Below are 27,957 nucleotides of genomic sequence, written 5' to 3'. Positions count from 1 at the left end.
TAGAGGGTGACACCGAGGGATGGAGGGTGACACCGAGGGACACTGGGGGGGACACTGGGTGACACCAAGGGACAGTGGGTGACACCGGGGCATGCAGGGTGACACCGAGGGACACTGGGGGGGACGCTGGGTGACACCGAGGGATGGAGGGGGACACCAAGGGACACTGGGGGGGACACCAGGGGACACTGGGTGACACCAGGGGATAGAGAGGGGGACACCGGGGAACGGAAAGGGTGACACTAGGGGACACTGGGTGACACCGAGGGATAGAGGGTGACACCGAGGGACACTGGGTGACACCAGGGCATAGAGGGTGACACCGAGGGACACTGGGTGACAGTGAGGGACACTGGGGGGGACACTGGGTGACACCGGGGCATGCAGGGTGACACCAGGGGACACTGGGGGGACACTGGGTGACACCGGGGCATGGAGGGTGACACCGAGGGACACCGGGGGGGGACGCTGGGTGGCACTGGGGGATACTGGGTGACACCAGGTGACACCGAACGACACCGGGGGGACACTGGGTGACACCAGAGGATGGAGGAGGACACTGGGTGACACCGAGGGATGGAGGGGGACACCAAGGGACACTGGGGGGACACCAGGACGCTGGGTGACACCAGGGGATAGAGAGGGGGACACCGGGAATGGAAAGGGTGACACTAGGGGACACTGGGTGACACCGAGGGACACTGGGGGGGACACTGGGTGACACCGAGGGACACTGGGTGACACCGGGGCATGCAGGGTGACACCAGGGGATGGAGGGGGACACTGGGTGACACCGAGGGATGGAGGGTGACACCAAGGGACACTGGGGGGGGCACTGGGTGACACCGGGGCATGGAGGGTGACACTGAGGGACCCTGGGTGACACTGGGGGGGACACTGGGTGACACCAGGGGATGGAGAGTGACACTGAGGGACACTGAGGGATGGAGGGTGACACCAAGGGACACTGGGGGTGACACCAGGGGATAGAGAGGGGGACACCGGGGAACGGAAAGGGTGACACTAGGGGACACTGGGTGACACCGAGGGACACTGGGGGGGACACTGGGTGACACCAGGGCATAGAGGGTGACACCGAGGGACACTGGGTGACAGTGAGGGACACTGGGTGACACCGGGGCATAGAGGGTGACACCAAGGGACACTGGGTGACAGTGAGGGACACTGGGGGGGACACTGGGTGACACCGAGGGACACTGGGTGACACCGGGGCATGCAGGGTGACACCAGGGGACACTGGGGGGGGACACTGGGTGACACCGAGGGATGGAGGGTGACACCAAGGGACACTGGGGGGGGCACTGGGTGACACCGGGGCATGGAGGGTGACACTGAGGGACCCTGGGTGACACTGGGGGGGACACTGGGTGACACCAGGGGATGGAGAGTGACACTGAGGGACACCGAGGGATGGAGGGTGACACCAAGGGACACTGGGGGTGACACCAGGGGACACTGGGTGACACCAGGGGATAGAGAGGGGGACACCGGGGAACGGAAAGGGTGACACTAGGGGACACTGGGTGACACCGAGGGATAGAGGGTGACACCGAGGGACACTGGGTGACACCGGGGCATGGAGGGTGACACTGAGGGACACTGGGTGACACCGGGGCATAGAGGGTGACACCGAGGGACACTGGGTGACAGTGAGGGACACTGGGGGGGACAGTGGGTGACACCGAGGGACAGTGGGTGACACCGGGGCATGCAGGGTGACACCAGGGGACACTGGGGGGGACACTGGGTGACACCGGGGCATGGAGGGTGACACCGAGGCACACCGGGGGGACGCTGGGTGGCACTGGGGGATACTGGGTGACACCAGGTGACACCGAAGGACACCGGGGGGACACACCGGGTGACACCAGAGGATGGAGGAGGACACTGGGTGACACTGAGGGATGGAGGGGGACACCAAGGGACACTGGGGGTGACACCAGGGGACGCTGGGTGACACCAGGGGATAGAGAGGGGGACACCGGGGAACGGAAAGGGTGACACTAGGGGACACTGGGTGACACCGAGGGATAGAGGGTGACACCGAGGGACACTGGGTGACACCGGGGCATAGAGGGTGACACCGAGGGACACTGGGTGACAGTGAGGGACACTGGGGGGGACAGTGGGTGACACCGAGGGACAGTGGGTGACACCGGGGCATGCAGGGTGACACCAGGGGACACTGGGGGGGACACTGGGTGACACCGGGGCATGGAGGGTGACACCGGGGGGACACTGGGTGGCACTGGGGGATACTGGGTGACACCAGGTGACACCGAGGGACACTGGGGGTGACACCGGGTGACCCAGGCACCCGGGCCAGCCCCGCCCCTCAGCTTACAGGGGCGGGGCTTTCCCGGGGTTCCCATTAACGGGGAGGCCCCGACTGACGGGGGGGCATTAACGGGGGCCATTGAGAGGGGCCCGTTACCGGGGAGGGGCTCTCACTACCGGGGGCCCGGAGGGGGGGGTCCCATTAACCGGTACCGGGTTCCTATTACCGGGGAGGGGGATCCCATTAACCGGTACCGGGTTCCTATTACCGGGGGCCCGGAGGGGGGGGTCCCATTAACCGGTACCGGGTTCCTATTACCGGGGGCCCGGAGGGGGGTCCCATTAACCGGTACCGGGTTCCTATTACCGGGGCCGCTGCGAGGGGGCGTTCCCATTCCCGGAGCCGGAGGGGGCGATTCCCATTAACCGGGGCGCGGTTCCCATTACCGGGACTCCCCCCCCCGGGGCCTCCTCACAGGCCCAGAGGGGGGGTTCCCACTAACCGGGGCGGGGTTCCCACTAACCGGGGCGGGTCCCCCCAAACCCCCCCGCTTCCCGTGCCCCCGCCGCCCCCGGGGCCCCCGGGCCCGGCCCCCGCACCAATGATGCTGTCCAGGCCCCGCCGCCGGGTCCCGCCCGCTCCGCTCGGCTCCTCCGCGACAAGATGGCGGCGGCGGCGGCTGCCCCCCGCCGCCTCCTCCCTCCCCGCTCTCCGCCCCGCCCCCGCCCCTTCCTATTGGCCGCCGACTCCCGGCGCCGCTCTCCCATTGGTTGTCGCCTCCCGCCACCGCCCGCCTCCTCCCCCCCCGCCGCAATCGACGCGCTGATTGGAGGGGGCGCGCCCCGGCTGGCCACGCCCCCTTCCGCTCGCCGGGGCCCGGATGGACAGGCCCCGCCCTCCCCCCCGCGCATACGGAATGAGGGGGCGGGGCCTCGTGACACAGCACGGCGCGCGCGGCCCCGACGGCGGCCGGGAGGGGACACGGGGCCTTATGGGAAGCCTATAGGAGCCTATGGAAGCCTATGGGAGGCCTATACGAGCCTATGGGAGGGCTATAGGGGCCTATGGGAAGCCTATGGGGGTCTATGAGGGGATATAGGGGCCTATAGGAGGCTCCTAGGGGTCCTATAGGGGCCTGCGAGGCAGTATAGGGGCATATAGGGACATGTAGGGCACTATGGGGAGCCTGGGGGGGGTATAGGAGCCGGGGGGGGGCCTGGAGAGCCACAGGGGACTATGGGAGGGCCCATAGGTGCCTATAATGGGCTATGAGGCGCCTGTTGGGGCCCATAGGGGGATATGGGGGGGCCTGTGTGAGCCTATGGGGGATATAGGGAGCTATGGGGCCCTACAATGGGCTATACAGGGCTATAGGGGAACTACGGGTGGCTACAGCAGGCCGGGGGGGCTAGTGAGACATATAGAGGTCTATGGGGAGCTGGGGGGGTAGGGGCTTATGGAGGACCTGAAAGGGGCATAGGGACCTATAGGGGACATATGGGGGCCTGGTGGGGGGCTATAGCAGCCTATGGGGGGGTCTGGGGAGCCTCTGAGGGCTATAGGGGCCCATTGGGGAGTTATGGGGGCTGTGGGGGCACTATAGGTACCCAATGGGGGTTTGAGAGGCTATAGGGACCTATAGGGGTGGGTTATGGGGGCTGCAAGGGCCTATAGGGGCTGGGGGGTTATAGGGGCCCAATAGAGGCTGGGGGGCACAGGGGCTGCAGGAACCTATGGGGGCTGGCGGGGGGCCATAGGGGCCCATGGAGGTCCCATAGGGGCTCTGTGGGGGGTCATGAGGAGCTGTGTGGGTCCTATAGGGGTTCGGGGCGGTATAGGGGCCCATGGGGGTTCTATAGGGGCTCTGTGGGGGTGATGAGGAGCCGGGGGAGGCTATAGGAGTTCTGGGGCGGTTCACGAGGAGCCGTGGGGGTCCTATAGGGGTTCGGGGGGATCATGGGGAGCCATGGGGGAGCTGTAGGGACTCGTGGGGGTGCTATAGAGGTTCTGTAGGACGCCATAAGGCGCCACGGTGCTCCTATAGGGGCCCATGGGGGGGTCTTGGAGGCTATAGGGCTCTGTGGGGGCACGGGGCGCTATAGGGGTTGGGGAGGCTATAGGGCTCTGTGGGGGGCATGGGGCGCTATAGGGGTTGGGGGAGGCCATAGGGCTCTGTGGGGGGCATGGGGCGCTATAGGGGTTGGGGGAGGCTATAGGGTTTTGTGGGGGGCCATGGGGCGCTATAGGGGTTGGGGGAGGCCATAGGGCTCTGTGGGGGGCACGGGGCGCTATAGGGGTTGGGGAGGCTATAGGGCTCTGTGGGGGGCACGGGGCGCTATAGGGGTTGGGGGAGGCTATAGGGCTCTGTGGGGGGCACGGGGCGCTATAGGGGTTGGAGGGAGGCTATAGGGCTCTGTGGGGGGCACGGGGCGCTATAGGGGTTGGGGGAGGCTATAGGGCTCTGTGGGGGGCACGTGGTGCTATAGGGGTTGGGGGAGGCTATAGGGCTCTGTGGGGGGCACGGGGCGCTATAGGGGTTGGGGCGGAGTCTATAGGTGTCTGTGGGGGGCTATAGAACCACCGCAACCCCTGTGTTCACCCATACCCCAGCCCCCCCCCAAATCCATAGGGACCCAGGCAAGCGACCACCCCCTCCTTTATCACCAGACCCGGGGGGGGGCCCCCACCCCCCAAAAGGGACCCACGCAGGGCTCGGGGGGTCCCATGGGTGGGGGGTCCCAGGGGTGGGGAGGTCCCATGGGTGGGGGTCTCAGCCCGCCCCCCCCCAAATCCATAGGGACCCAGACGGGTGACCACCCTCCTCCTTTATTACCAGACCCAGCCCCCCCAAAAAGGGGCGCCCCACCCCCAAAGGGACCCCCAGGGTTCGGAGGGTCCCCCAGGGCTCGGGGGTCCCATGGGTGGGGGTCCCATGGGTGGGGGTCTCACCCTGCCCCCCCCCAAAAATCCACAGGGACCCAGGCGGGCGACCACCCCCCTCCTTTATTACCAGACCCGGGGGGGGGGGACACCCCCCAAAAGGGGCCCCCACCCCCAAAAGGGACCCCCAGGGCTCGGGGGGTCCCATGGAGTGGGGGTCCCATGGGTGGGGTCTCAGCCCTCCCCCCGTCCCCCCCAAAATCCACAGGGACCCAGGCGGGCGACCACCCCCTCCTTTATTACCAGACCCGGGGGGACACCCCCCAAAAGGGGCCCCCCACCCCCCAAAAGGGACCCCCCAGGGCTCGGGGGGGGTCCCATGGGTGGGGGGGGTCCCATGGGTGGGGGTCTCACTCCGGGGGGGGCAGGGGGAGGCGAGCGGGGTCGTAGTAGTTGGGGTCCAGCAGCGGCAGCCCCCGCCGCTCCCGCTCCCGGATCCGCAGCTCGGCCTCGCGCCGGGCCCACTGCCGCAGCCTGGGGGGCGGGGAGGGGGTCAGGCCCTATAGCTCCCCTATAGAGCCCCGCAGGCCCCTCTGGGGCTCGGCGGACCCCGAAATCCCCCCCGCCATGGGCTCCCACGGGCCCCCTATAGGCCCCAACAGGTGCCTATAGCCCCCCCCACCCCCCAGGCCCCTCATAGCCCAGTATAGTCTCCACTGCGCACCTATAGGCTCCCCGTAGTCCCCTACGGTCCTCCAGGCTCCCCTATAGACTCCCCATAGTCCGCTATAGACCTTTCATAACCTCTATACAATCTTTTAAGCTACGTATAGATTTCCCATATACCTTTTAAAGATCCTATAAACATTCTACCACCCATTATATCTTTTTACAGGCCCTTATATACCCCCCACAGGCCCTCTAAGGACCCCCCATAGGCCCCTATATGACCTCATAGACTCCTATAGACCCCCCAAAGGCCCCCTAGAAACTCCCTATAGGCCCCTATATCCCCTCATAGGCCCCCATAAACCCCCACAGGCCCCCTGGGGATCCCTATATCATCTCATAGGCCCATATAGACCCCCACAGGCTCCCTAGAGACCCCCTATAGAAGTCTCTATCCGCTCATTGAGCCTTATAGATCTTCTAGAGCCTCCTATATGCCCTCGTGGGTGCCCATAGACCCCCACAGGCCCCCTATATCCTCTCATAGGTTCCTATAGACCCCCCACACAGGCCCCGTAGGGACCCTATATCCTCTCATAGGTTCCTATAGACCCCCCCACAGGCCCCCTAGGGACCCCTATATCCCCTCATAAGCTTCTATAGACCCTCCACAGCCTCCCTAGAACTCCTCTATATCCACTCATAGGCCCCTATAGATCCCCACAGGATCCCTACGACCCCCTATAGCCTCTCATAGATTCCTACAGACCCCCACAGGCCCCCTAGAGGCCCCCTATAGGCCCATATATCTCCTCATAGGCCCCGATAGACACCCTAGGGACCCACTATATCCCTTTGTAGGCTCTTATAGACTCCTCACAGGTCCCCTAGGGACCCCCTATAGCCTACTATATGCTCTCATAGGCCCCCATAGACCCCCACAGGCCCCCTAGAGGCCCCCTATATCCCCTCCCAAATTTTTATAGACCTCATAGAAGCTTCCTAAGCATCCCCTATAGGTCCCTATATCTGCTCATAGGCCCCCGTAGATCCTGTAAGAGCTCCCTATATATTCTCATATGTTTCCACAGACTACCCATAAACCCCTTAGAAGACCAATATAAGGTTCTATATGGCACCATAAGCTCCTACAAATGTTTATAAACTCTGTAGATGCGCCTATATATTGTTATAAGTTCCTATACAACTCTATATGCTTTCATATCCCCTTACAGAATCTTATTAACCCCACATAGGCTCCCTAGGGACCCCCTATAGGCCCCTATATCCCCTCATAGACCTCCATAGATGCTCTAGGGCCCCCTAGATCCCATCAGCAGGCTGCTATACACCCCCCACAGGTCCCTATATCCCCTCATAGGATCCTATAGACACCCCACAGGTCCCCTAGGAATTCCCTATAGGCCCCTATATCCCCTCACAGCCTCCCATAGATCCCCTACAGAGCCCTAGAGACCCCTATATCCCCTCACAGGCCCCCATAGACCCCTCCAGGCCCCCTAGGCACCCCTATATCCCCTCATAAGCCCCCATAGACCCCCTACAGGTCCCCTAGACACCCCTATATCCCTTCCACATCCCCATAGACCCCTACAGACCCCTAGAGACCCCTATATCCCCTCACAGGCCCCCATAGACCCCCTCCAGGCCCCCTAGAGACCCCTATATCCCCTCACAGGCCCCCATAGACCCCCTCCAGGCCCCCTAGAGACCCCTATATCCCCTCACAGGCCCCCATAGCCCGCCTACAGACTCCTAGAGACCCCTATATCCCCTCACAAGCCCCCACAGACCCCCTACAGCCCCTAGGGACCCCTATATCCCCTCATAGGCCCCCATAGACCCCCTCCAGGCCCCCTAGAGACCCCTATATCCCCTCATAGGCCCCCATAGACCTCCTCCAGGCGCCCTAGAGACCCCTATATCCCCTCATAGGCCCCCATAGACCTCCTCCAGGCCCCCTAGAGACCCCTATATCCCCTCACAGGCCCCCATAGACCCCCTCCAGGCCCCCTAGAGACCCCTATATCCCCTCACAGGCCTCCATAGACCCCCTACAGGTCCCCTAGACACCCCTATATCCCTTCCACGTCCCCATAGACCCCCTACAGACCCCTAGGGACCCCTATATCCCCTCATAGGCCCCCATAGACCCCTCCAGACCCCTAGGGACCCCTATATCCCCTCATAGGCCCCCATAGACCCCCTCCAGGCCCCCTAGAGACCCCTATATCCCCTCACAGGCCCCCATAGACCCCCTCCAGGCCCCCTAGGAACCCCCATATCCCCTCATAAGCCCCCATAGACAACCACAATCTCCTTAAGGCCTGTCTATAGGTTCCCTATAGGCCCCCCCCTTCTCGCCCGTCCCCGCTCACCCGTAGTCGGGCAGGTAATGGAGGAAGACGGAGCCGAGGACGATGGCGACGGAGATGCCGGCGAAGAAAACCGCCCGCATGTTGAGGACGTCGGCGTCCGGCTCCGCCGAGAAGCCGTGGTAGTCGGGGTTCTGCCGGCACCCGCACGCCTGGGTCCCCCCGAGCGCCCTCCCCCAGCACCCTGCCGGGGGGCACCCAGGGGGCGGGGGGGCACCCAGGGGGGCGGGGGGCACCCAAGTGTCCCCGTCCCCCCCCCATCCCATCCCATCCCGCAGGGGCCCCTTTCCCCTCCCAGCCCGGCCTTGGGCTGCTGCAGGCCACGCCCCCAAGACTTGGCTCCACCCCTGAGCGCCAGGCCACGCCCCTCCGCTAAGCCCCGCCTCGCCAGTAAAACACCACACAAGGCTCAGCCTGATCGCTGCTAAGCCACGCCCCTCAGGGCCAGGCCACGCCCCCCAGCAGCAAGCCCCTCCCAGCCGCTAAGCCCCACCCATGAGCCTGGCTCCACCCCCAGCCGCTAAGCCCCGCCCCCAGGGCTCAGCCACGGGCATTCCCTGCCCCTGGCCGAGCCCCGCCCCCCACCGAACCCAGTCACTAAGCCCCGCCCCCAGCCAAGCTCCGCCCCGTGGGCCTCAACGCCCAGCCCACTCGGCTAAGCCCCGCCCCTTCTCAGGCCCCACCCCTCCCTTTAGCCCCACGTACAACACCACGCCCCAACACCAAGCCCCACCCATCTCCCCAAGCCCCTCCCACCCACACCATTCCCTAAGCCCCGCCCCTCCCATGCCCCACCCCACCCCCGATTCCCCAGGGCCCGCCCCTCCCCAAGCCCCGCCCCACCCCGGCTGCTTTGCCCTTGGCCTGCCCCAGGCCCCGCCCCTTCCCAAGCCCCGCCCCTCCCACCAAGCCCCACCCCACTCTGCCTCAGGCCCCGCCCTAAGCCCCACCCCTTTCTCCAAGCCCCGCCCCACACCTCTGCCCTTGACATGCCCCCTCCCCGGGCTCTACCCCCAAGCCCCACCCCCTCCTCTAACCCCGCCCCCGCGCAGGCCCCGCCCACCTTCCTCTGGGCCACCGCCATTGGCTCCTCCTCGTGGGCGTCGGCCCCCAGCGGCGCCCTGGGCAGCGCCACGGCCCCGGGCGGCCCCGCCGAGCGGCCCCGCGCCCCGGCCCGCAGCGCCCCGGCCCGCAGCGCCCGCAGCGCCCTCCCCAGCGCCGCCATCTTCCCGACGGAAGTCCCGCCCCGCCGCTTCCGCCTCTTCCGCCCGCCCGGCCGGCCAATCAGACAGCGCCGCCGCTGCGCTCCAGCCAACCACGAGAGAGCGCTTGCGCGGCGTCCCGCCCTCCTCCTCCCCCCCCCCGCTGCTGCCTGGGGTGGCTCCGCCTCCTCGCGCGGCGCAGCCAATCAGAAGCCACCGCCGGCACGCTGGAGCGACGCCCCGCCCCCTTAGCGGCTCCCTTCGGGGCCGGCCCCGCCTCCCTGCGCGGCGCGCGGCGGCGCGGACCAATGAGAAGGGCGACTGCGCCGATGGGCCGGCAGAGCGGCCAATGGGAGCGCGGCGGGGGCGGGCGCGGGCGCGCGGGGCGGGCCGGGCGCCGAGCGGCGCCGCCATTTTGCTGGTCGGGAGCGGCGGCGGCGGAGCGGCGCGGACAGGTCGGGGCCTACCGGGGAGGGGCGGGGTCTACCGGGGAGGGGCGTGGCTTTCCGGGGTGGGGCGGGGCTTACCGGGGTGGGGAGGGGTTTACCGGGACTCCCGGCGCGGGCGGGGATTGGATAGAAGGGAGTGAGGGGGCGGGGCCCGGCGCTGGAGCCTGCTGGACGGGGCGGGGCCTGGCGGGGATGACTGGGTGGGGCGGGGCTTTGCATGCTAATGAGGGGGCGGGGCCTGGAGGGGGTCCTCTTTGCTGCCTCGCCCACCTCTGGGGCAGGTCCCAGTGGCCCCCAGTTCATCCCAGTTCCCTCCCAGTGCCCCCCCCAGTTACCTTCTAGGGCCTCCCAGTACCGCCTCACGTCATTCCAGTCCCTCCCAGTGCCTCCCAGTTGCCCCCCAATGCCTCCCAGTGCCCCACCAGTTCATCCCAGTCCCTCCCAGTGCCCCCTCAGATCATCCCAGTCCCTCCCAGTTGCCCCCCGATGCCTCCCAGTACCCTACCAGTGCATCCTGGTGCTTCCCAGTGCCCCCTCAGTCACTCCCATCCCAGTCCATCCCAGTGCCCTTCCACTCCCTCCCAGTCCCTCCCAGTGCCTCCCAGTTGCCCCCCCCAGTGCCTCCCAGTACCCCTGCAAGCCATCCAGTGCCTCCCAGTTGCCTCCCAGTGCATCCCAGTACCCCCCGTATTTCATCCTAGTCCCCTCCAGTTCATCCCAGTCCCTCCCCAGTCTGTCCCAGTCCCCCCGGCTCATCCCAGTCCCTCCCCAGTCTGTCCCAGTCCCCCCAGCTCATCCCAGTCCCTCCCCAGCCTGCCCCAGTCCTCCCCAGTTCATCCCAGTCACTTCCAGTGGCCCCCCCAGGTCATTTCAGCCCTTCCTGGTGCCTCCCAGTACCCCCCCAATTAATCCCAGCACCCTCCCAGTTACTTCCCAGTACCTCCCAGTGCCCCCAGGTCATCCCAGTCCCTCCCAGCATGCCCCAGTTGCGTCCAGTTTCCTCCCAGTCATCTCTAGTGCCTTCCCAGTTCATCCCAGTCTCTCCCAGTGCCCCCAGTTACCCCGCAATGTTTCCCAGTACCGCCCCAGTTCATCCCAGTGTCATCCAGGCTTTCCTATTACCTTTCCAGTTCACCTCAGCCCCCTCCCAGTTACACCCCAGCACCTCCCAGTGCCCCCCAGTTCATTCCAGTGCCCCCCAACTCATCCCAATCCCTCCCAGTGCCCCCAGTTCATTCCAGTGCCCCCCAACTCATCCCAATCCATACCAGTGCTGCCCAGTTGCCCCCCAATACCTCCCAGTACCCCTCCCAGTCCCTCCCAGTCCCCCCAGTCACGCTGTCCCCCACAGGTGCCAGCACCATGGAGTACGAACGCAGGTAGGGGGGACCCGGAGGGGCCCCGAAACTGGGGACCTGGGGGGGGAGGGGACATTTGGGGACCCCGGGGGGGGACATTTGGGGACCCCATGGGGGAGGGGACATTTGGGGACCCCCGGGGGGGACATTTGGGGACCCCATGGGGGAGGGGACATTTGGGGACCCCCGGGGGGACATTTGGGGACCCCATGGGGGGAGGGGACATTTAGGGACCCCCCCGAGGGGGCACATTTGGGGACCCCATGGGGGGAGGGCACATTTTGGGGACCCCCAAAGGGGGGAGGCGACTTTTGGGGTCCCCCAAGGGAGGGACGGGACTCTGGGACAATCCCGAGTGTGGAGGGGACATTCGGGGGCCCCCCCAGGGGACACATGGGGCCCCCCAAGGGGGGAGGGGACATTGGGGACCCCCCTCACCCCCCTTCCCCCATCCCGCAGGGGGGGCCGCGGGGACCGGACAGGGCGCTACGGGGGGGCCCCCCCCCCCCCGGAGGAAAGCTCCCGCGCCCAACGAGATCACGACTATCGCGACATGGATTATCGCGGCTACGGGGGCCCCCCCGAGGGGCCCCCCGCTCCGGGGACCCCCCCTCAGGTGGGTGCCGGATGCCTGGGTCCCTCCCCGGACTCCTGGGTCCCCCCCCCAACCTGACTCCCCCTTTCTGCCCCCCCCCCAGGCCTCCTACGAGGGCTCGGAGCCCCCGGAAGCGGGACCCCGCCCCGGCCCCCCCGGCGTTGCCCTTCGGTGCCGACGGTGACTACCGGGACCAGGATTACCGGCCGGAGGCGGCCGAGGAGGAGCCGCGCGCCAGCACCATCGTCATGCTCCGCATGCTGCCCCAGGCCGCCACCGAGAACGACGTGAGCCACGCCCCCTTTCCGGAGGGGGACACGCCCTCTCGGCTAAGCCCCGCCTCTTCGGGGAGGGGAGCCCCGCCTCTTCGGGGAGGGGACGCTGGCCCTTTAAATCCCACCGGAGGGGGGGGGGAGGATTGACCCCGCCTCCTCGCCCTGCCCACGCCCCTTGGGTTGGCCACGCCCGCTTGGTTGGCCACACCCACTCAGCGTGGCCACACCCCCTTAACAAGCCCCGCCTCCCCCCAGTAGCTCAGACACCCATTCACTCTGTCTGTAGCAGGTCAAGCCTGCGGAGAAATGGCCACGCCCCCTTTGTCCTGACCACGCCCCTGTGCTTGGCCACGCCCTCTGCCTTGGCCCCACCCCCTCAGCTAAGTCCCGCCCTCTCGGGGACACCAGCCCTTTAAATCCCGCCCCCGTGAATTCAGTGCCTTGCAGGTTGCCCTGGAGGTGTAGCCACGCCCACTAGGGCTGGCCACGCCCCTTGTCTTGGCCACGCCCACTTGTGCGCTGGCCCTTTAAATCTCTGTTGCAGCTGTGTTGGGAAGGGCGGCCACGCCCCTTCATGTAGACCACGCCCCTTTGCTCTGACCACGCCTCCTTAGCTGCCCCACCCCTCGACTGTTCCCGCTCCCTTGTGGGGGGTCACGCCCACTTTTACTCTCCCCCAATAGAATAATCTGGGGAGGGCGTAGCCACGCCCCTTTGTGACCACACCCCCTCCCTTGGCCACACCCCTTTGGCATAGCCACGTCTTCTCAGCTTATTGCTCCGCCCTTTTCTGCCCCGCATAAGCCAGGTGTTTGTCATGCGGCCACACCCCCTCTCCCTGACCACACCCCCTTCCCACCCAGCCACACCCCCTTCCCGCAGGCCACGCCCCCTCGGGGGTACCCTCACCTTGGGTGCCCCCTCTCTCGCTCCCCTGGGTCCCCCCCGAACGCCGGGGTCCCCTCCCTGGGTGCTCGGGTCCCCCCCGGGTGACATTTTGGGTGCTCTTGGGTGGGGGGCGAGCGTGTTTAGGGGTGTCCCAGACACCCGGGTCCCCCGGATCCCTGGGTCCCCCCTCCCCCGGACGCCTGGGTCCCCCCCTCCCCGGCTGCCTGGGTGCCCCCCGGCACTGGGGTCCCCTCCCCGGCTGCCTGGGTGCTCCCCGGCTTCCTGGGTGCCCCTGAAACGGGGTGTCCCGTCCCCCCCAGATCCGGGCGCAGCTGCAGGCGCAGGGGGTGCAGCCCCGCGAGGTGCGACTGATGCGCAACAAGTCCTCAGGTGAGCCTGGGCGCCTGGGTCCCCGTTAGGGTGGGGGGCACCCGGATGTCTGGGTCCCTTTTTGGGGGCGCCCACCCGCCTGGGTCTCTTGGGAGGGGAGATTGGGGTCCCACCCTACTCATGCCCCAGGGGCACCCTGGGGTGCTGGTCCCGTTCCCAGGGGTGCTGCACCAGACTTAGGGGGCACCCGGGGCTTCTGGTTCCATCTCTAGGGGCACCCAAGGGTGCTTCTGTCAGACTTGAGGGGCACCCTGGGGTGTTGGTCCCACACCCAGGGGCACCCAAGGGTGCTGGTTCTGGTCTCAGGGAGCACCCAGGGGTGCTGTGCCAAACGTAGGGGGCACCCAGGGGTGCCAGTCCCCACCCCGGGGGCACCCAGGGGTGCCAGTCTCATCCCCAGGGGTGCTTGCGCCAGGTTTGGGGGGCACCCAGGGGTGCTGATCCCGTTTCCTGGGAGTACCCAAGGGTGCTGGGCCAAACTTAGGGGGCACCCAGGGGTGTTGGTCCCATCCCCAGGAAGCACCCAGGGGTCCCAATTCTATCCCTAGGGGCACCCAGGGCTGCTGTGCCAGGCTTGGGGGGCACCCAGGGGTGCCCATCATCTCCCAAGGAGCACCCAGGGGTGCCCGTCGTCTCCGTAGGAGCACCCAAGGGCGCTGATTCCGTTTCTAGGGGCACCCAGGGGTGCCAGTCCCATCCCCGAGAGCACCCAGGTGTGCTGCGCCAGACTTAGGGGGCCCAGGTGTGCTGGTCCCATCCCTACAGGCACCCAAGGGTGCTGGCTTTGTTCCCGGGGAGCACCCAGGGGTGCTGTGCTGGACTTAGGAGGCACCCAGGTGGGTCAGTCCCCACCCCAGGGGCACCCAGGGGTGCCAATCCCGTCCTTAGGGGCACGCAGGGGTGCTCGTGCCAGGCTTGGGGGGCACACAGGGGTGGCTGCCCCTCCCAAGGAGCACCCAGGGGTGCTGTGCCAGGCTTGGGGGGCACCCAGGGGTGCCCATCATCTCCCCAGGGGCACCCAGGGGTGCCAGTCTTGTCCCTAGGGAGCACCCAGGGGTGCTGCGCCGGACTTAGGGGGCACCCAGGGGTGCCCGTCCCATCTCTAGGAGCACCCAGGGGTGCTGGTCCTGTTCCCCAGGGGCACCCAGGGGTGCCAGTCCCCTCCGCAGGAGCACCCAGGGGTGCTGACCCATCCCCAGGGGCACCCAGGGGTGCCGGTTCTAGCTCTAGGAGCACCCAGGGGTGCTGGTCCTGTTTCCTGGGGGCACCCAGGGGTGCCCGTCCCCTCCCCAGGAGCACCCAGGGGTGCTGGTCCTAGCCTAGGGGCACCCGGGGGTGCTGGTCCTGTTTTCTGGGGGCACCCAGGGGTGCCCATCCCCTTCCCAGGAGCACCCAGGGGTGCTGCACCATACCCAGGGGCACCCAGGGGTGCTGGACCCGCGTCGGGCAGCACCCGGGGGTGTTCGTCACGTCCCCAGGAGCACCCAGGGGTGCTGCTCCCACACCTTGGGGGCACCCAGGGGTGCCCGGCGCAGACCCGAGGGGCACCCAGGGGTGCCAGACCCATAGCTGGGGGCACCCAGGGGTGCCCACCCCCTGTCTAGGAGCACCCAGGGGTGCTGACCCATAGCCAAGGAGCACCCAGGGGTGCCAGTCCTGTCCCCGGGGGCACCCAGGGGTGCCTGTCTCCTGCCCAAGGGGCACCCAGGGGTGCCAGTCCCTTCCCCAGGAGCACCCAGGGGTGCTAGTCCCATCCCCAGGGGCACCCAGGGGTGCCAATCCCATTGCTTGGGGGCACCCAGGGGTGCCTGTCTTCTGCCCAAGGGGCACCCAGGGGTGCCAGACCCGCATCAAGCAGCACCCAGGAGTGTTCATCCTATCCCCAGGAGCACCCAGGGGTGCTGGTCCTGTCCCCAGGAGCACCCAGGGGTGCTGTGCCCTACCCAGGGGGCACCCAGGGGTGCCCGTATCCTATTTAGGGGGTCCCGGAAACACCTATAGGAGCTCATAACCTATTTGAGGGGTCCCACAGGGGTTGCAGGAGCACCCATGGGTGCTCCTACGCAACTCAGGAGGTTCAAGAGGGGTCCCAGGAGCACCCATGGGTGCCCATACCCAATCCAGGGGTGCCCATACCCAACCTAGGGACGTCCCAGGAGCACCCATGGGTGCTTCTATGCAACCCAAGAGGTCCAAGAGGGGGTCCCAGGAGCACCCATGGGTGCCCATACCCAATCCAGGGGTGCCCATACCCAACCTAGGGACGTCCCAGGAGCACCCATGGGTGCTTCTATGCAACCCAGGAGATCCAAGAGGGGGTCCCAGGAGCACCCATGGGTGCCCGTAACCAACCCAGGGGATTCCAGGGGTGCCCATACCCAACCTAGGGATGTCCCAGGAGCACCCATGGGTGCCCATACCCAACCCAGGGGTGCCCATACCCAACCTAGGGACGTCCCAGGAGCACCCATGGGTGCTTCTATGCAACCCAAGAAGTCCAAGAGGGGGTCCCAGGAGCACCCATGGGTGCTCTTGTGCAACCCAAGAGGTCCAAGAGAGGTCCCAGGAGCACCCATGGGTGCCCATACCCAACCCAGGGGTGCCCATACCCTAGGGATGTCCCAGGAGCACCCATGGGTGCCCATACCCAACCCAGGGGTGCCCATACCCAACCTAAGGATGTCCCAGGAGCACCCATGGGTGCCCATACCCAACCCAGGGGTGCCCATACCCAACCTAGGGACGTCCCAGGAGCACCCATGGGTGCTTCTATGCAACCCAAGAAGCCCAAGAGGGGGTCCCAGGAGCACCCATGGGTGCTCTTGTGCAATTCAAGAGGGGTCCCAGGAGCACCCATGGGTGCCCGTACCCAACCCAGGGGATTCCAGGGGTGCCCATACCCAACCTAGGGATGTCCCAGGAGCACCCATGGGTGCTCTTGTGCAACCCAAGAGGTCCAAGAGAGGTCCCAGGAGCACCCATGGGTGCCCGTACCCAACCCAGGGGATTCCAGGGGTGCCCATACCCAACCTAGGGATGTCCCAGGAGCACCCATGGGTGCTCTTGTGCAACCCAAGAGGTCCAAGAGAGGTCCCAGGAGCACCCATGGGTGCCCGTACCCAACCCAGGGGATTCCAGGGGTGCCCATACCCAACCTAGGGATGTCCCAGGAGCACCCATGGGTGCTCTTGTGCAACCCAAGAGGTCCAAGAGAGGTCCCAGGAGCACCCATGGGTGCCCGTACCCAACCCAGGGGATTCCAGGGGTGCCCATACCCAACCTAGGGATGTCCCAGGAGCACCCATGGGTGCTCTTGTGCAACCCAAGAGGTCCAAGAGAGGTCCCAGGAGCACCCATGGGTGCCCGTACCCAACCCAGGGGATTCCAGGGGTGCCCATACCCAACCTAGGGATGTCCCAGGAGCACCCATGGGTGCTCTTGTGCAACCCAAGAGGTCCAAGAGAGGTCCCAGGAGCACCCATGGGTGCCCGTACCCAACCCAGGGGATTCCAGGGGTGCCCATACCCAACCTAGGGATGTCCCAGGAGCACCCATGGGTGCTCTTGTGCAACCCAAGAGGTCCAAGAGAGGTCCCAGGAGCACCCATGGGTGCCCGTACCCAACCCAGGGGATTCCAGGGGTGCCCATACCCAACCTAGGGATGTCCCAGGAGCACCCATGGGTGCTTCTATGCAACTCGAGAGATCCAAGAGGGGTCTCAGGGGCATCCATGGGTGCCCACTCCCGAGCAGAGGGGCCCATGGGTGCCTATACCTAATTCACGGCAGTATTAGGAGCACCCATGGGTGCTTTTATGTTACTTGGGACTCCCAGGAGACCGTATGGGTGCTCATTCCAAACCCAAGGAGTCCCAGGGGTGTCCCAGGAGCACCCACAGGTGCCCATCCCCACCCCAGAGGGGTCCCAAGAGCACCCCTGGGTGCCCATTTCCCACCCAGGGGATCCAAAGGGTGCCCAGATCCACCCCCAGAGGGGTCCCAGGAGCACCTATGGGTGCCCGTACCCAACGTAGGAGGTTCCAAGGGTGCCCGTACCCCACCCAGAGAAGTACCAGAAACACCCATGGGTGCCCATCCCCACTGAGAGGGTCCTGGGGGCACCTACACCCTCTGGGGATCCAGGGGGGGTTCCAGGGGCACCCATGGGTGCCCATCCTCACTCCAGGAGATTCCTGGGGGTCCTGGGGGGGCCCAGGGGCACCCATGGGTGCCCATTCCACACCTAAGGGGTCCCAGGGGTGCCCATACCCGGGACAGGGCGTCCTAGGAACACCCATGGGTGCCCATTCCCACCCCAGGGGGGTCCCAGGAGCACCCATGGGTGCCCATTCGCCCCTCAGGGGTGTCCCGAGAGCACCCAAGGGTGTCCATACCGCACCCAAGGGGTCTCCTGGGTGCCCATGCCCAACCCAAGGGATCCAAAGGGTGCCTGTACCCACCCCAAAAGGCTTCAGGGGGGTCCCAGGAGCACCCATGGGTGCCTGTGTCCTATCCAGGGGGTCCCAGGAGCACCCATGGGTGCCCATTCCCACCTCAGGGGAGTCCCAAGAGCACCCAAGGGTGTCCATACCACACCTAAGGCATCCACTGGGTGCCCATACCAACCTCAAAGGGTTCCAGAGGGATCCTCAGAGCACCCATGGGTGTCTATACCCAACCCCAAGGGTGCCCGTACCCACCCGAAAGGCCCCGGGGGGGTCCCAGGAGCACCCATGGGTGCCTATACCCAACCCCGGAGGTCTGGGGTGCATCCATACCCTACTTGGGAGGTCCCAGGAGCACCCATGGGTGCCTGTGCCCTACTCAGGGTGTCCCAGGAGCACCTGTGGGTGCCCGTTCCCAATGTAAGCGATCCAAAGGGTGCCCGTACCCACCCCAAAAGGCCCCGGGGGGGGGTCCCAGGAGCACCCATGGGTGCCTCTACCCAACCCCGGAGGTCTGGGGTGCATCCATACCCTACTTGGGAGCTCCCAGGAGCACCCATGGGTGCCTATACCCAACCTAGGGTGTCCAGGGGGCATCCATACCCTACTTGGGAGGTCCCAGAAGCACCCATGGGTGCTCATCCCCACCCCAGGGGGGGTCCCAGGAGCACCCATGGGTGCCTATACCCAACCCCGGAGGTCTGGGGTGCATCCATACCCTACTTGGGAGCTCCCAGGAGCACCCATGGGTGCCTATACCCAACCCAGGGTGTCCAGAGGGCATCCATACGCTACTTGAGAGGTCCCAGGAGCACCCATGGGTGCTCATCCCCACCCCAGGGGGGTCCCAGGAGCACCCATGGGTGCCTCTATCCAACCCTGGAGGTCTGGGGGTGCATCCATACCCTACTTGAGAGGTCCCAGGAGCACCCATGGGTGCCTATACCCAACCTAGGGTGTCCAGGGGGCATCCATACCCTACTTGGGAGGTCCCAGAAGCACCCATGGGTGCTCATCCCCACTCCAGGGGGGGTCCCAGGAGCACCCATGGGTGCCTCTACCCAACCTAGGGTGTCCAGAGGACATCCATACTCTACTTGGGAGCTCCCAGGAGCACCCATGGGTGCCTATACCCAACCCAGGGTGTCCAGAGGGCATCCATACGCTACTTGAGAGGTCCCAGGAGCACCCATGGGTGCTCATCCCCACCCCAGGGGGGTCCCAGGAGCACCCATGGGTGCTCATCCCCACCCCGAGATGCCCCAGGGAGGCCTCCAAGGCACCCATGGGTGCCAATACCCAACCCCAGAGGCCCCAGGGGGATCCATACCCTACTTGGGAGGTCCCAGGAGCACCCATGGGTGCCCATACCCAACCCAGGGTGTCCAGGGTGCATCCATACCCTACTTGGGAGGTCCCAGGAGCACCCATGGGTGCCTGTGCCCTACTCAGGGTGTCCCAGGAGCACCTGTGGGTGCCCGTTCCCAATGTAAGCGATCCAAAGGGTGCCCGTACCCACCCCAAAAGGCCCCGGGGGGGGTCCCAGGAGCACCCATGGGTGCCTCTACCCAACCCCGGAGGTCTGGGGTGCATCCATACCCTACTTGGGAGGTCCCAGGAGCACCCATGGGTGCCTGTGCCCTACTCAGGGTGTCCCAGGAGCACCTGTGGGTGCCCGTTCCCAATGTAAGCGATCCAAAGGGTGCCCGTACCCACCCCAAAAGGCCCCGGGGGGGGGTCCCAGGAGCACCCATGGGTGCCTATACCCAACCCCGGAGGTCTGGGGTGCATCCATACCCTACTTGGGAGGTCTCAGGAGCACCCATGGGTGCCTGTGCCCTACTCAGGGTGTCCCAGGAGCACCTGTGGGTGCCCGTTCCCAATGTAAGCGATCCAAAGGGTGCCCGTACCCACCCCAAAAGGCCCCGGGGGGGGGTCCCAGGAGCACCCATGGGTGCCTCTACCCAACCCCGGAGGTCTGGGGTGCATCCATACCCTACTTGGGAGCTCCCAGGAGCACCCATGGGTGCCTATACCCAACCTAGGGTGTCCAGGGGGCATCCATACCCTACTTGGGAGGTCCCAGAAGCACCCATGGGTGCTCATCCCCACCCCAGGGGGGGTCCCAGGAGCACCCATGGGTGCCTATACCCAACCCCGGAGGTCTGGGGTGCATCCATACCCTACTTGGGAGCTCCCAGGAGCACCCATGGGTGCCTATACCCAACCCAGGGTGTCCAGAGGGCATCCATACGCTACTTGAGAGGTCCCAGGAGCACCCATGGGTGCTCATCCCCACCCCAGGGGGGGTCCCAGGAGCACCCATGGGTGCCTCTACCCAACCCCGGAGGTCTGGGGTGCATCCATACCCTACTTGGGAGCTCCCAGGAGCACCCATGGGTGCCTATACCCAACCTAGGGTGTCCAGGGGGCATCCATACCCTACTTGGGAGGTCCCAGAAGCACCCATGGGTGCTCATCCCCACTCCAGGGGGGGTCCCAGGAGCACCCATGGGTGCCTCTACCCAACCTAGGGTGTCCAGAGGACATCCATACTCTACTTGGGAGCTCCCAGGAGCACCCATGGGTGCCTATACCCAACCCAGGGTGTCCAGAGGGCATCCATACGCTACTTGAGAGGTCCCAGGAGCACCCATGGGTGCTCATCCCCACCCCAGGGGGGTCCCAGGAGCACCCATGGGTGCTCATCCCCACCCCGAGATGCCCCAGGGAGGCCTCCAAGGCACCCATGGGTGCCAATACCCAACCCCAGAGGTCCCAGGGGGATCCGTACCCTACTTGGGAGGTCCCAGGAGCACCCATGGGTGCCCATACCCAACCCAGGGTGTCCAGGGTGCATCCATACCCTACTTGGGAGGTCCCAGGAGCACCCATGGGTGCTCATCCCCACCCCAGGGGGGGTCCCAGGAGCACCCATGGGTGCCCATCCCCACCCCGAGATGCCCCAGGGAGGCCTCCAAGGCACCCATGGGTGCCAATACCCAACCCAGTAAATCCCAAGGGGCGCCTGTGGGGGGGGGTGGGGGTGGGGGTGGGCGGGCCGGGGGCACCCATGGGTGCTCTCCCTGACCCCTCCTCCCCTCCCCCGCCGGGTCCCCGCAGGTCAGAGCCGCGGCTTCGCCTTCGTGGAGTTTAACCACGTGCAGGACGCGGCGCGGTGGATGGACGCCAACCAGGTCGGGGGGGAGGCGGGGCACCCGCCCGGGTGCCGGGGGCCTTCCTGGGTGGGGGAGGGGTGGGGGTGGGGGTGGCGGGGGAGGGAGGGGCGGCGGGGGGTGGAATGGGCCGCGCTGGGGGGGGGCGGCGGCGGGGACCCCTGCGTGTTCTGTGCGGCTGTGGGAGCCTCGTGCGAGAGCCTCGTGCGAGAGCCTCGTGCGAGAGCCTCGTGTGAGCCCTTGTGCACTCTTATGAGACTCTCGTGCGAGAGACCCGTGCGAGAGACTCGTGCGAGGCCTCGTGCACTCTTATGAGACCCTCGTGCGAGAGCCTCGTGCGAGAGACGCGTGTGAGCCCTTGTGCACTCTTATGAGACTCTCGTGCGAGAGACACGTGCGAGAGGCTTGCGCCAGGCCTTGTGCACTCTTATGAGACCCTCGTGCAGGACCCTCATGCGAGAGCCTCGTGCGAGAGCCTCGTGTGAGCCCTTGTGCACTCTTATGAGACTCTCGTGCGAGAGACGCGTGCGAGAGACTCGTGCGAGGCCTCGTGCACTGTTATGAGACCCTCATGCGAGACCCTCGTGCAAGAGCCTCGGGCGAGAGCCTCGTGTGAGCCCTTGTGCACTCTAATGAGACTCTCGTGCGAGAGACACGTGCGAGAGACTTGCGCCAGGCCTTGTGCACTCTTATGAGACCCTCGTGCAGGACCCTCATGCGAGAGCCTCGTGCGAGAGCCTCGTGTGAGCCCTTGTGCACTCTTATGAGACTCTCGTGCGAGAGACGCGTGCGAGAGACTCGTGCGAGGCCTCGTGCACTGTTATGAGACCCTCGTGCGAGACCCTCGTGCGAGAGCCTCGTGTGAGCCCTTGTGCACTCTTATGAGACTCTCGTGCGAGAGACGCGTGCGAGAGACTTGCGCCAGGCCTTGTGCACTCTTATGAGACCCTCGTGCAGGACCCTCATGCGAGAGCCTCGTGCGAGAGCCTCGTGTGAGCCCTTGTGCACTCTTATGAGACTCTCGTGCGAGAGACGCGTGCGAGAGACTCGTGCGAGGCCTCGTGCACTCTTATGAGACCCTCGTGTGAGAGCCTCGTGCAAGAGCCTCGGGCGAGAGCCTCGTGTGAGCCCTTGTGCACTCTTATGAGACTCTCGTGCGAGAGACACGTGCGAGAGACTTGCGCCAGGCCTTGTGCACTCTTATGAGACCCTCGTGCGAGAGGCTTGCGTGAGACCCTCGTGCGAGGCCTTGTGCGCTCCTATGTGCGACCGTCGTGCGAGGCCCTCGTGCGAGCCCCGTGCAAGCTCCTGTGCCCTCTTATGAGACCCTCGTGTGAGACCCTCGTGCGAGAGCCTTGTGCGAGACTCTTGTGTGAGACCCTCGTGCGAGAGCCTCATGTGAGCCCTTGTGCATTCTTATGAGACCCTCGTGCGGGACCCTCGTGCGAGAGACGCGTGTGAGAGACTCGTGCGAGGCCTTGTGCACTCTTATGAGACCCTCGTGCGAGAGATGCGTGCGAGAGACTCGTGCGAGAGCCTCGTGCGAGGCTTTGTGCACTCTTATGAGACCCTCGTGCGAGAGATGCGTGCGAGAGACTCGTGCGAGAGCCTCGTGTGAGCCCTTGTGCATTCTTATGAGACCCTCGTGCGGGACCCTCGTGCGAGAGCCTCGTGCGAGAGGCTTGTGTGAGACCCTCGTGCGAGGCCTTGTGCGCTCCTATGTGCGACCCTCGTGCGAGGCCCTCGTGCGAGCCCCGTGCAAGCTCCTGTGCCCTCTTATGAGACCCTCGTGTGAGACCCTTGTGCGAGAGCCTTGTGCGAGACTCTTGTGTGAGACCCTCGTGCGAGAGCCTCATGTGAGCCCTTGTGCATTCTTATGAGACCCTCGTGCGGGACCCTCGTGCGAGAGACGCGTGCGAGAGCCTCGTGCGAGGCCTTGTGCACTCTTATGAGACGCTCATGCGAGAGGCTCGTGTGAGACCCTTGTGTGAGACCCTCGTGCAAGGCCTTGTGGGAGACCCTCGTGCGAGAGCCTCGTGCGAGAGGCTTGTGTGAGACCCTCGTGCGAGGCCTTGTGCGCTCCTATGTGTGACCCTCGTGCGAGGCCCTCGTGCGAGCCCCTGTGCAAGCTCCTGTGCCCTCTTATGAGGCCCTCGTGCGAGACCCTCGTGCGAACCCTTCTGTGAGCCCTTGTGCGCTCTTATGAGACCCTCGTGTGAAACTCTCGTGCGAGACGCTCATGAACCCCGTGCAAGCTCTTGTGCGCTCTTATGTGCGACCCTCGCGCGAGATCCTCGTGCGAGGGTCTTGTGTGAGACCCTTGTGCAAGCCCTCGTGCACTCTTACGCGAGGCCCTCGTGCGAGCCCCTGTGTACTCTCACGAGACCCTCGTGCGAGCCCTTTGTGCGAGCCCCCGTGCACGCTCCTGTGCGCTGTTACGAGACTCTTGTGAAAGACCCTTGTGCGCCTTTGTGTCCGACCCTCGTGCGAGACGCTTGTGCGAGCCCTCGTGCACTCTTATGTGCGACCCTCGTGTGAAACCCACATGTGAGACCCTCGTGCGAGCCCCTGTGCAAGCTCCTGTGCGCTCTTATGAGACCCTCGTGCGAGACGCTCGTGCGAGACCCTTGTGCGAGCCCTTATGTGCTGTTATGGGAGACCCTCGTGCCAGACCCTCGTGCGAGCCCCTGTGCGAGCCCTTGTGCACTCATGAGACCCTCGTGCGAGAGCTTCGTGCGAGACCCTTGTGTGAGACCCTCGTGCGAGGCCTTGTGCGCTCCTATGTGCGACCCTCGTGCGAGCCCCTCGTGCGAGCCCCGTGCAAGCTCCTGTGCCCTCTTATGAGACCCTCGCGCCAGACCCTCGCGTGAATCCCTTGTGTGAGCGCTTGTGCGCGCCCTTGTGCGCTCTTACGTGTGACCCTCGTGCGACACCCTCGTGCGACACCCTCGTGCGAGCCCTTATGCCGTCTTACGTGAGGCCCTTGTGCGACGCCCTCGTGTGAGACTCCGCGCTCTTTTACGAGACCCTCGTGCGAGACCCCCGTGCAAGCCCCTGTGCGCTCTTACGTGACACCCTCGTACGAGACTCTCGTGCGAACCCTTACGCGCTTTCACGTGCGATCCTTGTGCGAGGCCCTCGTGTGCGACCCTCGTGCGAGCCCCTGTGCGCTCTTATGCAAGCCCCTCGTGCGAAGCCTTGTGCGCTTTTATGCGTGACCCTCGTGCCAGGCCCTCGTGCGAGACCCTCGTGCCAGACCCTCACGTAAGCTCCTGCGCGCTCTTACGTGCGACCCTCGTGCGAGACCCTTACAGGAGCCCTTGTGCACTTACGCGAGGCCCTCGTGCGAGGCCCTCGTACGACTCCTTGTGCGCTCTTACGCGAGACCCTCGTGCGAGCCCTCGGTCGCCCTCATGTCAACACCGCGCGAGACCCTCGCGCATCCTCGTGCGAGATCCTCGTGTCAGCTCTTGTGCACACGCTAGGGGACCCTTGCGCGCCCCGGTGTGACCCTTGTGCGAGTCGTCCTGCGCCCTCGTGCGAGACTCTCGTGCGAGACCCCCCTGTAACCCTCGCACGAGCTCTTGCGCGAGCGCCGTGCGCGACCCTGGTGCAAAACCTTTGTGGACCCTCGTGCGAACGCTGAGACCCTTGCGCATCCTTGTGCACGCCGCTCCGCGCCCTCGTGCGAGACCCTCGTGCACCCTGGTACGGGCCCTGTGCGGGATCTTCCGCGCCCTCGTGCGAGCCCTCGTGCGAGCCGTTGTGTGACTTGCTGTGAGCCCTCGTGCGAGCCCCCTCTGGACCCTGGTGCGAGGCCTTGTGCGAGCCCTCGTGCGAGCCCTCATGCCACCTGGAAGCTCTCGTGCGAGCCCCCTTGGGCGAGCCCTGGTGATGCCTTGTGCAAGCCCTCGTGCGAGCCTTGGTGCGTTCTTGTGCGAGCCCCGGTGCGCGAGCCGTGCGAGGGCGGGTGCGAGCCCTAGTGCGAGGCTTGGTGTGAGTCCTTGTGCCCTCGTGCCCCCTCGTGCGAGGCCTCGTGCCCGATGGTGTGAGCCCTGGTGGAAGCCCTGGTGCAAGGGCCAGGCGAGCCCTCGTGCAAGCCCTGGTGCGAAGCCTCGTGTCCTCTTGTGCGAGGGCCGTGCGAGGGTGGGTGTGAGCCCTGGTGTGAGCCCTTGTGCCCCCTCGTGCGAGCCCTGGTGCAAACCTTCATGCAAACCCTCGTGCAAGCCCTGGTGCGAGCCCTCGTGTTTCCTTGTGCGAGCCCTCGTGCGAGCCCTCGTGCCCCCAGGCACAGCCCTTGTGCGAAGCCTCGTGCGAGTCCTTGTGACGCCTGTTGTGCCCCCGTTTTGCCAGCCCTGGTGCGAGCCCTCGTGCCCCCTCGTGCGAGGCCTCACGTCCTGACGATGCGAGCCCTTGTGCGAGGCCTCGTGTGAGCCCCGGTGCGCTCTTGTGCAAGCCCCGGTGCAAAGGCCGTGCGAGAGTGAGCGCGAACCCTGGTGCGAGCCCTCGTGCCCCTCGTGCGAGCCCTGGTGCGAGCCCTGGTGCCCCTGGTACGAGCCCTTGTGCCCCTCGTGCGAGCCCTCGTGCAAGCCCTGGTGCCCCCTGCTATCAACCCTGGATCGAGCTCTCGTGCGAGTCCTCGTGGCCCCTGGTGCAAACCTTCCTGGGAGCCGGGCAGCCCCCTCGTGCGAGCCCTGGTGCGAGCCCTGGTGCGAGCCCTCGTGCCCCACATGCGAGCCCTCGTGCAAGCCCTGGTGCCCCCTGCTATCAACCCTGGATCCAGCTCTTGTGCGAGCCCTCGTGCGAGCCCTGGTGCCCCCTGGTGCGAGCCCTGGTGCCCTCTTGTGCGAGGTCTCGTGCAAGCCCTGGTGCCCCTGGTGCGAGCCCTGGTGCGAGCCCTCGTGCCCCTGGTGCGAGCCCTCGTGCAAGCCCTGGTGCCCCCCGCTATCAACCCTGGATCCAGCTCTCGTGCGAGGCCTCGTGGCCCCTGGTGCAAACCTTCCTGGGAGCCGGGCAGCCCCCTCGTGCGAGCCCTGGTGCGAGCCCTGGTGCGAGCCCTCGTGCCCCACATGCGAGCCCTCGTGCAAGCCCTGGTGCCCCCCGCTATCAACCCTGGATCCAGCTCACGTGTGAGCCCTCGTGCGAGCCCTGGTGCCCCCTGGTGCGAGCCCTGGTGCCCTCTTGTGCGAGGTCTCGTGCAAGCCCTGGTGCCCCTGGTGCGAGCCCTCGTGCAAGCCCTGGTGCCCCCCGCTATCAACCCTGGATCCAGCTCTCGTGCGAGGCCTCGTGGCCCCTGGTGCAAACCTTCCTGGGAGCCGGGCAGCCCCCTCGTGCGAGCCCTGGTGCGAGCCCTGGTGCGAGCCCTCGTGCCCCACATGCGAGCCCTGGTGCAAGCCCTGGTGCCCCCCACTATCAACCCTGGATCCAGCTCTCGTGCGAGCCCTCGTGCGAGCCCTGGTGCCCCCTGGTGCGAGCCCTGGTGCCAACCTTTGTGCGAGCCCTCGTGCCCTCTTGTGCGAGGTCTCGTGCGAGCCCTGGTGCCCCTGGTACGAGCCCTTGTGCCCCTCGTGCGAGCCCTGTGCAAGCCCTGGTGGCCCCCGCTATCAACCCCGGATCCAGCTCACGTGCGAGCCCTCGTGCGAGCCCTGGTGCCCCCCGCTATCAACCCTGGATCGAGCTCTCGTGCGAGGCCGTTGGCCCCTGGTGCAAACCTTCCTGGGAGCCGGGCTGCCCCCTCGTGCGAGCCCTGGTGCGAGCCCTCGTGCCCCCCACTATCAACCCTGGATCCAGCTCTCGTGCGAGCCCTCGTGCGAGCCCTGGTGCCCCCTGGTGCGAGCCCTGGTGCCAACCTTTGTGCGAGCCCTGGTGCCCTCTTGTGTGAGGTTTCGTGCGAGCCCTGGTGCAAGCCCTCGTGCCCCACATGCGAGCCCTGGTGCGAGCCCTGGTGCCCCTGGTGCAAGCCCTGGTGCGAGCCCTCGTGCCCCTCATGCGAGCCCTCGTGCAAGCCCTGGTGCCCCCCACTATCAACCCTGGATCCAGCTCTCGTGCGAGCCCTGGTGCCCCCTGGTACGAGCCCTGGTGTGAGCCCTTGTGCCCCTGGTGCGAGCCCTCGTGCCCCCCTCGTGCGAGCCCTTGTGCAAGCCCTGGTGCCCCTGGTGCGAGCCCTGGTGCCAACCTTTGTGCGAGCCCTGGTGCCCTCTTGTGCGAGGTCTCGTGCGAGCCCTGGTGCCCCTGGTACGAGCCCTCGTGCCCCTCGTGCGAGCCCTCGTGCAAGCCCTGGTGCCCCCCACTATCAACCCTGGATCCAGCTCTCGTGCGAGCCCTCGTGCGAGCCCTGGTGCCCCCTGGTGCGAGCCCTGGTGCCAACCTTTGTGCAAGCCCTGGTGCCCTCTTGTGCGAGGTCTCGTGCGAGCCCTGGTGCCCCTGGTACGAGCCCTTGTGCCCCTCGTGCGAGCCCTGTGCAAGCCCTGGTGGCCCCCGCTATCAACCCCGGATCCAGCTCACGTGCGAGCCATCGTGCGAGCCCTGGTGCCCCCCGCTATCAACCCTGGATCGAGCTCTCGTGCGAGGCCGTTGGCCCCTGGTGCAAACCTTCCTGGGAGCCGGGCTGCCCCCTCGTGCGAGCCCTGGTGCGAGCCCTCGTGCCCCCCACTATCAACCCTGGATCCAGCTCTCGTGCGAGCCCTCGTGCGAGCCCTGGTGCCCCCTGGTGCGAGCCCTGGTGCCAACCTTTGTGCGAGCCCTGGTGCCCTCTTGTGTGAGGTTTCGTGCGAGCCCTGGTGCAAGCCCTCGTGCCCCACATGCGAGCCCTGGTGCGAGCCCTGGTGCCCCTGGTGCAAGCCCTGGTGCGAGCCCTCGTGCCCCTCATGCGAGCCCTCGTGCAAGCCCTGGTGCCCCCCACTATCAACCCTGGATCCAGCTCTCGTGCGAGCCCTG

The 27,957-nt window shown here is 66.2% G+C and overlaps 3 protein-coding genes across 3 annotated transcripts in view; 1 reads left to right on the top strand and 2 right to left on the bottom strand.

The window, feature by feature from the left end:
* UBA1 (ubiquitin like modifier activating enzyme 1) overlaps window positions 1-2,992 on the bottom strand; it is a 49,735-nt gene extending 46,743 nt beyond the window's left edge. Inside the window, 1 exon segment of the mRNA XM_072848943.1 lies at window positions 2,899-2,992. The gene's annotated coding sequence lies outside the window, so the exon portion shown is untranslated.
* A 2,503-nt stretch (window positions 2,993-5,495) lies between these two features.
* On the bottom strand, window positions 5,496-9,484 carry NDUFB11 (NADH:ubiquinone oxidoreductase subunit B11). The gene is made up of 3 exons (XM_072848967.1): window positions 9,308-9,484; window positions 8,248-8,378; window positions 5,496-5,713 (listed from the first exon to the last, which is right to left on the bottom strand). Exons 1-3 carry the CDS (start codon window positions 9,467-9,469, stop codon window positions 5,590-5,592), a joined length of 417 nt encoding a protein of 138 aa, XP_072705068.1. The 5' UTR covers window positions 9,470-9,484; the 3' UTR covers window positions 5,496-5,589.
* A 363-nt stretch (window positions 9,485-9,847) lies between these two features.
* The window catches only part of LOC140645479 (RNA-binding protein 10-like), a 67,176-nt gene continuing 49,066 nt past the window's right edge, over window positions 9,848-27,957 (top strand). The window contains 6 exon segments of the mRNA XM_072848908.1: window positions 9,848-9,901; window positions 11,247-11,274; window positions 11,713-11,865; window positions 11,952-12,135; window positions 13,332-13,401; window positions 20,969-21,042. Coding sequence (XP_072705009.1) covers window positions 11,258-11,274; window positions 11,713-11,865; window positions 11,952-12,135; window positions 13,332-13,401; window positions 20,969-21,042 — 498 coding nt within the window. The 5' untranslated portion in view covers window positions 9,848-9,901; window positions 11,247-11,257.

Source organism: Ciconia boyciana, chromosome 34 (genome assembly GCF_034638445.1).
Source record: "Ciconia boyciana chromosome 34, ASM3463844v1, whole genome shotgun sequence".
In the NCBI taxonomy this organism is placed as follows: Eukaryota; Metazoa; Chordata; class Aves; order Ciconiiformes; family Ciconiidae; genus Ciconia; species Ciconia boyciana.
This window is presented reverse-complemented; position numbering and strand designations above follow the sequence as displayed.